The sequence below is a fragment of the Rattus rattus genome, chromosome 11, assembly GCF_011064425.1.
Source record: "Rattus rattus isolate New Zealand chromosome 11, Rrattus_CSIRO_v1, whole genome shotgun sequence".
NCBI lineage: Eukaryota > Metazoa > Chordata > Mammalia > Rodentia > Muridae > Rattus > Rattus rattus.
This window is the reverse complement of record NC_046164.1, coordinates 29102734-29115323: the sequence shown is the minus strand read 5'-3', so window position 1 is coordinate 29115323 and position 12590 is coordinate 29102734. Positions and strand designations below refer to the sequence as shown.

Sequence of the window (12590 nt, the reverse complement as noted above, 5' to 3'; positions counted from 1 at the left end):
TGGTGTTGTACAGCCCACTCTCACAGGAACCTGCTCCTCTAAAGTAGCAACACTTTCGTGGTTAGTCTGATGAGTTGTAATAATATTAATTGTTCATGGCGTATTCACAGAACATCAACTCTGCTAAGAGAACTAGTAGTCCATTTTTGCAAGTGTTCCTATGCTTTAGAAACCTTTTATAGCAAAATCATAATCCCAAATTCTTCATTACATGTTTTCTTAGAGTCCTCAAAATTCACTGAATTATTCTAAATATAAAGATACAACACACCACACTAGGTTTGCTAGTTTTGCATAAAATTGTTGTTCTCTTGTAAATTCAATCTTAAAAGCTTTACAGAGATCTGAAAATCTCCTCAGCGTAGGACAAAGTGTGTTTCAGAAGTTATTTTTTTTAATGAAAAAATTAATTAGTAAGTAATTAGATGTTGCCATACTTTTTAGCAAGACACACAAATAATTGCATGAAGTATATAAATAGCTTCATATTTATCCAACACATTGAGTGTGGATTTAATTTATGAGCAAAGTTAGGAGGATTTTGGAGCTGTAGGTACAAGATTATAGCCCCATGACATAAACATTAATTCCTTCCTACATTCTTATGCAGAGATAATTCACATTTTGAAAATGACCTGCTTCTTATTCCCTTTTGTCATATTCCTTTAATCTTTCTATTAAAACCTTTCATTGCATATGAGTATCGCTTTAAGGTTTATTTGGGAAGTGACTCAAGGACTGAATTCCCGGTGCTACGGGATTTTCCCCTCATAGACAAAAAGGCCCAAACAGCGTTCTCACAAAGGCACACCTTGGTGTTTTCCCTCTCAGCTCTAGCATCCATTACAGCCAGATTCAGAGAGTAGTTACAGGAACGAGGACAGTTTTCAGTGAACATCATTTATTAAATAATTTATTTTTAAAAAAAAATCTCAAGGAAGCAGAAGGCAGCTTCATTTAGACACATAGTTTTGTAACAGTTCCAGAAATCAGTCTATGGGAAAAGACCATTTGACAATGATACCAGGAAGGTACAGAAAGTGACTGGGACGGTACACAGCGGGTAACAGTTAGGCCCTGAGAAAAAGTTTTAAGACTTTGATGTAGACACTGACCTTTAGCATAGAGGTTCATGAAGAGAATTCTAGACAACGGGAGGTGGCAGCTGTCAGGTGGATACGGAAGCTTTGAAAAACTTCAACAAGAGTGCATGACTTCACAGTAGCAAACTGACTCTACTCGGGTACTAGCTTCTAGACACTAAATGAGGCCAGCATCCATCCATGATTTGTCACAGCAGAGACTTGCTACAAACATCTCTACCCTTCAATATGTTTATTTTTCTAAGAGCCTCAGAGATTCCCACTGAGGATAACCTGTATCAATTTCCACCCATATCTCATTCTGTAGCGGCACAACAGACAAGCTGTTGAGCACTTTTACCACTATGAATTCTCAAGCTGTCTCTGGAAGACTTTCGAAGATGATTGTCTCATTTTAACATGAGTGCTATCAATTTCAGAACCCAGGAGTTGCCCACAGCCTGTAGGCCCAGCTGATTGTGTTTCGTGGCCATTTGTCTGTTTCCTGGTTGACAACATCTGCACATAGGTAGTCTCTGCATCTACTCATAACAGTATACAGGGCCAAAGGCAGCCTGGTACTGTTGAAACACTGGCCTTCTTTGCCCTTCCCTACAAAGGCTCTACTCAGCACAATGCTGAAATGACAGGGAGTGATGATAAACATCTTCAGTCAGGAACCAAAGCCTCCTCTCATGGGAAATAAAAGGCTCATGGGAATTTATCTTCAAATTAACGAGTTTTCCTGATGAACAATTTTTAAAAGTATTTTTTTTCATAAAGAGAATTTAGGTTGGATCTCACCTAAAGTATTTTCCAAATGCATGAGACTTATGTATAAAATAAATATATTTCAAATAAGTTTCTTTGAAAACGTTGGTATTTATAAGACAATTAACATTCCTTTACAAAAATCAAAAAGTTTCACAAAAAAAAAAACCCAATATATTATCCTGAATTAAATATTCCATTTCCCAAACTCTGCTCAGGTAAAACGCTGTCCCTTGTTCACAAATGTGTCGTGGGTATACAGTTGTAGACAGGTTCTTGGTTCTTCCATGCCCAGCAAAATGCTGACATCCCTTGTACAAAGCCTCCTCCTTGTACGAGTAATCCTCACTTCTGAGAGGGGCCTCCTTCCTAACTAGAAAGATTATCTGCAACTCGAAGCAGGGTATCCCGTGTTTTTAACTTGCTAAGGGTTCAGTCATCGTTGATGCCCCAGGTTTAGAATAGCCAAGGTCCAGCACAGTCTCACGTGTGCTCTGCTCAATGGTACACACTGTCGCTGACTTCATTGCAAGGGCAGCAGAAGGGCCAGGCATGGGTCTTCCTGACTTAGCAGCTGATTGGCTGGCATACTTAGACGCCACGTGATTGACCTTTGCAGCCCCTCTCCACCTCTTGAGAGCTTCTGCTCTCTCCTCCGGAGAGAGTCTGTCAAAGTACTTGGCTCTGAGAATTGGAGATGGAAACACGGATCCCTGAAGAACTCGGTATACAAACCTAGGTCACAAAAAATAGAATTACATTCACTTCCATTGCATCGGGGACTCGTGGAGAATACAGATCAGTTAACAGAAAAAAAAACCCAGTAGATGTCACTTGGCTTCTGAGAGAGAGGAAGGTAAGTCGGCTATAAAATGGCAATTAAAAATAATATTAAAGTGGGCGGGGTGGTAAGCCTCTATAATTAGAGGTTAAATTAGAGGGACAGTGATGAGTTCAGGGCCAGCTTAAGCTTGACGGTGAGTTTCAGGCCAGTCTGGGCTACTGGGCAAAGCCCTGATTTAAAAACTCAAAATCATTAAAAATACGAAGCAGACGAATATTTGTTTAGCATTAGCAAATAGTAAGCAGCCTCTAAACCCCTGCCAAATAAGCATAAAGACTCCCTTCCTCTACTGTCACCATGGTAACAAATGTCAACAGAAACATCTGAAGCACGGAAGTCTTCCGAGCGAAGAAGGTGCCTGCTAGCAGCTCCACACCCGTGGCCCACAGGAAGTTTCTTTCTTTTTGGCACTCGGAAGACATTGTATACTATAGTAATATATAGGGAGTCTTTATGAAGTGGCAAGGCTATGAGAGATCTGCTCTTCCACCCCTGCCATGGGCGGACGCAGCGTTAAAGGCTTCATCCTTGAATGAGAGTCATCAGACCTGCAGTGCCTTGACGTGGAGTTTCTCAACCTCCCGAGCTCTGAGCTCAGACTTTTCTGTTTGCAAGTTACCCAGTTTGAATATTCTGTGGAAGCTGGAAAACAGAGCAAGCCAAGAACTCAGGGGATGGCAGAGCAAACCATAGGACATGATAAATCCTCAGATAGTCCCATGAGGCAGAGTTTCTTTATTCCTGGGAGCTTTCCATCAAACTGGATCTTTCCATGACAGAGTCATTTATGTCTTTACTCAGTTAATCTAGGCTGGCTTATGGTATAACTGAGACTGATATTCTAGCTAGCATGTAGGCTGACTTTCTCACTGCTGAACATGGTGCTCTGCCATTCATTCCTAATACTTACTTGAAGCCTCTGATTCTGTGTACTTACTGTCTTGAGGAGCAAACAAATTACATACCTGGGCAGAAGCGCTACGCAGGTCGTGAGAACACAGACTAAGTAGAACACGGGGTCCAGCATGTGCTTCTGCATAATCCCGTATGGGTTGGAGGGTGGGTTGCAAGTTACACACAAGGCTCCAAAAGCCAAGGCAAAGAAAAAGTAGGACAAGATGCTCCCAACAATGACCAGCATGTGGATCCAAGTCTGCAAGACAGAAAGGGCCCAGAAAGGAATGCCTATGGTGGCATATTGTGACCTCGCCAAACCCTCTGTTAAAGGAACAAGTACATCCGAGCTCTGAGTGGCTGATTTTACAGACCTTACCACATGAGACACAAGGGCATAGGGGAAGAACATCCATCAAGAGTGGCTCATACGAGTGTTTGAATTCTACAAAATTAAATCAAAAGTCAATGGGCAATCCCATTGGCTGGTTTAGTTGTACCGTCCATGTACCAGGAGGTGCTTGAATTTCCTTCTTTTTTATATACTTCCTCGTTGGTTGTTTTATACGGTCACTCACTGATGTGATTAAGGTGTTATCTTATTTCAGTAGTCTTCAAATCTTCAGCCATTCATGTATACAGTAGAAACTGCATTTGCTCACCCATACTCTTATTCTCTTCCCTTAGTTAGCATTCAAGTGGCTTACAGCTCTCTACTCCCTTTCAATGAAGAAAGGGTCAATGAATGAGGACTTAAGACTCGAGGGGTAGAAGCTTGTAAGAGCTGCTGTGCCTTCTTCCATGGCACTTAGGGCAGCCTTCGTCACACCCAACAGTGTGCCTACTGTTGGTGTCAGGAGGTTGGGCTTTCCTCCTAAGCAAAACACTGTCGTTATAAATCTCTTCCCTAGGACTGCAATTTTCAAACACGGTGCAATTCACTTTTACTTTGTTTTCCATTAAGAAAAGTACTTCCCCAAAGTATGTATCTTGTCAGAAGTCACGAAGATTGCTCATATTTTATAAAATGTAGCTCAGAAAATGTTGGCTAATTCCTTGATTAACAATGTCATGCTCTAGAACAATGGGTCTATTCTTTATTTATGCTTGCTTTCTTTATTCTTTTCTTTTCCCTCCTTCCCTCTCTTCCTCCTCTCCTCCCCCCCCCCTCTCTCTTGTTCAAATGCCCTCCATTGGATTTGGATTTGAGCACTATTCTTGTTTTTTTTCCTCTCACCTTATGTGCTTTTGCAAGGGACATGGCATCCCATAAATGAGTTGACATAAGGAAGTGAATGTGAAGAACACTGGGTAAAACCGCCAAGGAAGTGGGAGGTGGCCAAAATAGAGTGAGCAAGAGTTTGAAGAACATGTGATTCATCAACTCAAAATGGCTGACTCTTCTAGAAAAGGCACTGCAAAGTCCATGAGCTCTAGTTGGACATCCTCTGGCAGGAGAGACACTTCTCCAAGATATAACTCCTAACAGAGACACTTCTGCAATTTTAGCTTTCTTTCTCTTTCTTGGAGACAACACTCAACACAGAGTATAGTGTTGGCAACAACTGCTCTTAGGATCTATTGGCTCCTCAACATAATTTTCAGAACATTTCTACTTGCTTGGGTTATCTAGAATAGACTGTTGTTGCTTTGAATGAGTGAACCCCAACTGGTAAATATGATGTGTCAGTTCCTCTGGAGCACACAAAGCCTGTGGCACGTTTTTTTGGCGGAACTAAAAGTATGGCTGACAATTGTTTAAAAGTTAAACAGATGTTCAAAGGAGACCAAATGTTACAGATTTTGGATTTCCTTCAGCCAACCTGCTATTTGCATGTTAACATTTTATCACATTTGGGGTTTATAAGATCACTCTGCATAAGAAAAGCAAAAGATACCAAAAATATATTCATTCCTACTTTATAACTTGTTAAAATAATTTGACAATATAGCATCGTATATTTTAAACCATAACCTCATTCAGTGAGTTCCTGTCTGAAATCCATTTATTTTCCCTGATGGTAAATACACACTCCAAATGGTGAGGTATCTACCTCCTCACTCAAATGGATTTTGTGACATTTACTCTCAGTCTTCTTTGACACTGGTTTACGTGGTGAACTAGACTGGTCTGAACCCTGACCTAACAGATATTGTAATTAGATGAGGAAGATGAACATGAATCAGATAATCCCATCACTAAACAAACAATATAAATTATTTTTACGCTTTTGAATAAAATCAAGAGAGTAAGATGAGCTAATGATGAGTCAAGAAAAGTTGAAGGGAAAAAGAGTGAGTGCTGAGATACCCAATGATCTAAATTTTATATATATTTGAAGTTAGTAAAAGCCACAAATACAAGGTCTGGTGGTTTGAATAGGTTTGAATAGGTACGGCCCCCACAGACTCCTGTGTTTGAATGCTTGGCCATAGAGAGTGGCACTATTAAGAGGTGTGGCCTTTTGGAATAGATGTGGCCTTGTTGGAGGAATTGTGTCATTGTGTAGGCAAGCTTCAAGGTCTCATTATATATATATATATATAGATATAGATATAGATATAGATATATATAGATAGATATAGATGTATATAGATATATATAGATAGATATAGATATAGATATATAGATATATATATGCTATACTCAATATCCTTGCTGCCTTAGATCAAGATGTAGAACTCTCAGCTCCTTCCTTCTCCAGCACCATGTCTGCCTGCAGACCGCCATGCTTCCTGCCATGATGACAATGGACTGAACTTCTGAAAGTGTAAGCCAGCCCCATTTCAATGATTTCCTTTATGAGTTGCCTTGGTCACGGTGTCTTTTCATAGCATTGCAACCCTAACTAAGACACAAGGAGAATCTAAAAGCATCTCCACTAATAGATATGGTAAATATTGAGGTTCTGATGTGATAATGAACTCAAAGCATCTGAGAGGCTTGAAGAGGAATACCATTGTGCTATCCCTTGAACAATGAAATGAAGCTAGGCATTGGTTAAGAGTCTCACTGCATTAGTTCTGATGAGCTGTATTAGGGTTTTCAAGTTCATTCCAAGTGCAATAAGAAAATGTAAGAAATCTTTGCCCAAAGAAATTAAAAATATTTTATATTGTCTCACGGGCATAAAGTCCTCATTTAGAAAAGTCAACAGAATGGGGTCACGGCACAGGATGTCGTTGACTGTAGTCCAAAGCCATCAGCTTGACCTCAAAGCCTATTGGGCACAGATAGTGATTCCTCGTCCACTGACTCACACTGCTATGAAGTGCCTACCAGTGACTGAACTCAGCATCATGGCACCTGGTGACCCTGAGTTTTTCCCTGAACGACCCTTTTCCCAGTCTCATTGCTCTTCTGAGGGCTCGGCAGGTCCACTGCTAACAGAAGACTTGCCACCAAGCACAAAGAACGCACTCACCAAACTCTTGCTTTCAATCACCAGGTGGAGGAGAATAATGAATAGAGCGGCTGTGTTCAGGGGATTGCCAAAGGTAAAGATGTCGATGTCAGAGCCCTGGTAGGTCTGCAAGGAGAGAGCAGGGGGCGAGCGTGAGGAACTGCACACACTTGTTGGTGTAACACCATTTTATCTATGGCTCAAATGTGCCTTGGGTATTTCTGCAATAGTTCTACTAACTGGTCACTTAGGGAAAAGGACCATTTTCACAGAAGAGGCTGACTCTCCCAGATAGACTATCCATGTATATTGTGAGCTTTTAGGTGGAATTCCTCTTCATTCTGAATTGTAACTCTGGAAGCTTTCATTCATAGTTTTATTATAGCTCCTAAAGACACACATCAAATTCGTCCTATCTAATACACCATTGAAACAACAGTTACAACCACCTTAGGCTTATACTTCTGGGTAGACACCGCCCTCCCTGACCCACACATCTTGAAGTCCTTACACCATTCCTCAGATGATATGATTCTTTGCTTTCTCCGTTCCCACTTCTGAATACACTCTCAGTTGCTTTGTATAAATTCCTCTTCGGGAGTAAGATACCTGGGGGCTAGAAAGATGGCTCAGTGGTTAAGAGCACTGACTGCTCTTCCAGAGGTCCTGAGTTCAATTCCCAGCAACCACATGGTGGCTCACAACCATTTATAATGAGATCTCATGCCCTCTTCTGGTGTGTCTGAAGAGAGCTACAGTGTACTTATATATAGTAAATAAATACTTCTATTTTTTAAAAAAAGAGTGAGATAGTCATAATATTCAAGGAAGCCTAATTCAAATGCTTTAATTTGAACAGGGCAGAGAAACTGACAGCCTAGTTAGCATCATTGGTGTTTACTCTAATGGTGTGTTCTGCCACCCTACTTCATGGTTTCACACATTTCTTTCTGGAATAAGGTGCAGACAGATACCTGCAACCATGTCTATTGGGCTCAGGGCCAGCGTAAACATCTAAAGTGAATTTTTCCACACTCTTTGCCTACTTCTGTTACTTCCTTCCCAAATCATCTGTAAAAAGTGGTTCCTATTAAATTTTGAAGATATTTTAATATTCTGGGTATAAGACTGATAGAATTAGCCTTCTAATAGGCGCTCTTATGTTTCTTATGATAGGCTTTGGCTAATTTATTTATATGGCCAAAATTTAAATTTTATTTAAGCCACTGAAAAAAAAAATCAGTAGACAGTTTAGTGTTAACAAGAGGCCCAAGAGAACTCAACTAGGTACTTGATTAAATCCATAAGCTAGCATATTGTGAGAGGTTATAAGTCAGTCAATTGAGAGTCAACCAGAGACCATAAGCAAAGTACATAGAAACATCATTGGTTCATTAATAGCAAACACAGCGAGCAAACAATGACTTACAAAGTAAGGCACAAAGAAGCAGACCAGGCTTTGATAAAAGGCATCCAACAAGGTGATCCAGAAGGTGAGAGGCAAGTATTCCTGGAAATGAAGTACAAATAAGAAAGAAGTAAAAATTAGCAAGGGCCAGAGCAAAATAATAATCTGTTCCTTCTTTCTCTATGTCACGATGCATGGTAGGAGAAGATTTGTTCAGTGTCGTACCTGTATGGTTGGAAACGTAACACCCAGAAAGGAATTCTGATCCATTTAAAGAGTGGCTGGACCAGTTTACAACCCCATAAACAGTGGCTGAAGGTTTCTTTTTCCTCCAATCCTTTTCAGCTTGTCAGCTGTTTTGTTGCTCTTAGGCATCCTGCACTGGGTAAGATGTATGAAAGTGTGTGTGTGTGTGTGTGTGTGTGTGTGTGTGTGTGTGTTTATATATACATATAAATGTAACAATAATAACTGAAGAAAAAGAGGTCATGATTTTGAGAGACGACAGGGTGAGAGGGGGAGATGGGGAGAAGTTAGAAGGAGGAAAAGGAAGGAGAAAATAATGTAATTATATTCTAATTAAAAAATAAAATAAGATGTAGTTTATTGTGCTCAACATGTATTGCTCATGCTTGTGTGTATTTGTGTGTGTGCGTATGAACATGTGTGTGTGTATGAACGTGTGTGTGTGTGTGTGTGTGTGTGTGTGTGTGTGTGTGTGTGTGTTGTGTTTCTGCTTGGGACTGACTAAACTACAGGCCACACATGTTAAACATGAACTCTACCACTGAACTATATCCCTAAGCCCTTGTGGATCTATGCAATACTGGAAGCAGGGATAGCTAGTTGTAGTAATTTTCCATGCCTATTGATCAGAAAGCATTACTGCAAAACTTATCCAAACCCATCACTGATCTTGTACACACTGTTCCTCCAATTACCATCAGCTCTGTCTATGATCAACTAGACAGCCATCTTTTTTTTTCTCTTGTATTCTTTTTTTTCTTTTTTCTTTTTTTTTTATTATTATTATTAACTTGAATTTTTTTTATATACATTTCGAGTGTTATTCCCTTTCCCGGTTTCCGGGCAACATCTCCTCCCCCTTCCCTTCCTTATGGGTGTTCCCTCCCAACCCTCCCTCCTTGCTTCCCTCTCCCAACAGTCTAGTTCACTGGGGGTTCAGTCTTAGCAGGACCCAGGGCTTCCCCCTTCCACTGGTGCTCTTACTAGGATATTCATTGCTACCTATGAGGTCAGAGTCCAGGGTCAGTCCATGTATAGTCTTTGGGTAGTGGCTTAGTCCCTGGAAGCTCTGTTTGGTTGGCAGCTGTACATATGGGGTCTCGAGCTCCTTCAAGCTCTTCCAGTTCTTTCTCTGATTCCTTCAACGGGGGTCCTGTTCTCAGTTCAGTGGTTTCCTGCTGGCATACGCCTCTGTATTTGCTGTATTCTGGCTGTGTCTCTCAGGAGCGATATGCATTCACAGTTTGATCATCCGTCTTGAGTTTCATTTGTTCTAGGCATCTAGGGTAATTCAAGCATTTGGGCTAATAGCCACTTATCAATGAGTACATACCATGTATGTCTTTCTGTGATTGGGTTAGCTCACTCAGGATGATATTTTCCAGTTCCAACCATTTGCATTTAATTTCATAAAGTCATTGTTTTTGATAGCTGAGTAATATTCCATTGTGTAGATGTACCACATTTTCTGTATCCATTCCTCTGTTGAAGGGCATCTGGGTTCTTTCCAGCTTCTGGCTATTATAAATAAGGCTGCGATGAACATAGTGGAGCACGTGTCTTTTTTATATGTTGGGGCATCTTTTGGGTATATGCCCAGGAGAGGTATAGCTGGATCCTCAGGCAGTTCAATGTCCAATTTTCTGAGGAACCTCCAGACTGATTTCCAGAATGGTTGTAGCAGTCTGCAACCCCACCAACAATGGAGGAGTGTTCCTCTTTCTCCACATCCTCGCCAGCATCTGCTGTCACCTGAGTTTTTGATCTTAGCCATTCTCACTGGTGTGAGGTGAAATCTCAGGGTTGTTTTGATTTGCATTTCCCTTATGACTAACGATGTTGAACATTTCTTTAGGTGTTTCTCGGCCATTCGGTATTCCTCAGCTGTGAATTCTTTGTTTAGCTCTGAACCCCATTTTTTAATAGGGTTATTTGTCTCCCTGCGGTCTAACTTCTTGAGTTCTTTGTATATTTTGGATATAAGGCCTCTATCTGTTGTAGGATTGGTAAAGATCTTTTCCCAATCTGTTGGTTGCCGTTTTGTCCTAACCACAGTGTCCTTTGCCTTACAGAAGCTTTGCAGTTTTATGAGATCCCATTTGTCCATTCTTGATCGTAGAGCATAAGCCATTGGTGTTTTGTTCAGGAAATTTTTTCCAGTGCCCATGTGTTCCAAATGCTTCCCTAGTTTTTCTTCTATTAGTTTGAGTGTATCTGGTTTGATGTGGAGGTCCTTTATCCACTTGGACTTAAGCTTTGTACAGGGTGATAAGCATGGATCGATCTGCATTCTTCTACATGTTGACCTCCAGTTGAACCAGCACCATTTGCTGAAAATGCTATCTTTTTTCCATTGGATGGTTTTGGCTCCTTTGTCAAAGATCAAGTGCCCATAGGTGTGTGGGTTCATTTCTGGGTCTTCAATTCTGTTCCATTGCTAGACAGCCATCTTAACCACCTCCTATGCTCCCCTCTGTCCCCTCCACACAGTCTCTCAGGCTATAATGTGAATATAAAATGTCCTCCAATCATCTTATGTCTTCCAAGCTTGGTCCCAGCTCAGTACTGTTTTGAGGTTTGGGACCGTAAGTGTGAGGCCTGGCAGGCAGAAGTAGGTCAGCCTAACTCTAGTTTTAGCCGCCTAGTCTTTAAATCACTCTTTGCACTGCCTTCAATCTTCTCTCCTCCCGTCCCTCCTAACATGACCAGCCACAAACAAAACAAAACAAAATAGAAAAGGAAAAGAACCCGGTAAGGTAAAATAAATCTTTCCTCACAAAATAGGCTATGCCAAGTATTTGGTTATAATAATGAGAAAAGTGAAATAATATAAAAAGAGCTATAGACGTAAGCAGGAGGTTCTCAAAACTAGAAATAAAATGGCTAGTAAATAATTTAAGAACAGTCAACACCCTTTGGCTATCAGGAAGTATAGATTAAAACCAATTTATGATCTTATTTTACATTTGTGAGAATGGCCAGGGTCAGGAATACAAATGGCGAGAATCGGAGGTACTGATGTGGGGAGAGGGGCATCCTTGTCCACTCTTGGTTGGATTAGTGCAGCCACTCTGGAAATCATTCTGGAGCTTTTTCAAAAAACCAGAATTAAAACAAGTATATGATCCAGTGTTAGCACTTCTGGCTAGTCCCGAAGGACTTTACATCCTACTTCAGAAATACTTAGGAGTCCATGTTCATTGCTGCTGTAGTCAAGATACCTAGAAAACGGAGCCAACCTAGATGTCCATCAACTGACAAATGGATAATGAAAACACAGTACACAACCATGGGGAAATATTGCTCAGCTGTAAAGAGAGACAAGATCACAATTGCTGGTAAATGGGAGATCTTCAAGAAATTATACTCAGAGAGGCCACGCATGCTCAGAAAGATGACAGTCACATGCTCTTTCTCATGTAGATTCTAGTGTTGACTCTGATTTGTTTAATTTGGAAGGCATGGAAAATCTACTGGTTTATAAGATAATTTAAAAATATAATAGATTTTTTTAAAGGAATTTGAACAAAAGTATCCTGTGGGGGCACAGAGACCATGCTGCTCCCAGAAGGCATGGTAAACTACCTGGAAATCTCAGTGCTGGGCGCAGGATGCTTCTCTGTGAGTTCTTAGTTATACAGGCCCCAGGGACAACCAAAACAACAAAAGCTATCACCATTGCTCTTGGCTGTCACCATAATTAAATGGTAAGACTTTACTGCTGAAGAGACCATGCCTTACATACAGAATGTCACAAGACTTAAGGGAAAATTCAAACATGAAGCAAAGCCAGAACAAAGGAAGACCAGATGGATGTTGAGTGGATGAAAGACCGTGTGAATGCTGAGTGAATGGAGACCATGTGGATGATGAGTAGATGGAGACCATGTGGATGTTGAGTAAATGGAGACCATGTGGATGGTGAGTGGATGAAGACCATG

General features: G+C 40.8%; 1 protein-coding gene across 1 annotated transcript in view; it reads right to left on the bottom strand.

Annotated features, from left to right (window-relative positions):
- Positions 1-884: 884 nt before the first annotated feature.
- The window catches only part of Atp10d (ATPase phospholipid transporting 10D (putative)), a 62183-nt gene continuing 50477 nt past the window's right edge, over positions 885-12590 (bottom strand). The window contains exons 19-22 of the mRNA XM_032916654.1: positions 8425-8505; positions 7017-7121; positions 3663-3850; positions 885-2588 (exon numbers count right to left, since the gene is read on the bottom strand). Of these exons, the coding sequence (XP_032772545.1) occupies positions 2270-2588; positions 3663-3850; positions 7017-7121; positions 8425-8505 (693 nt within the window). The 3' untranslated portion in view covers positions 885-2269. The remainder of the gene's footprint in view (positions 2589-3662; positions 3851-7016; positions 7122-8424; positions 8506-12590) is intronic.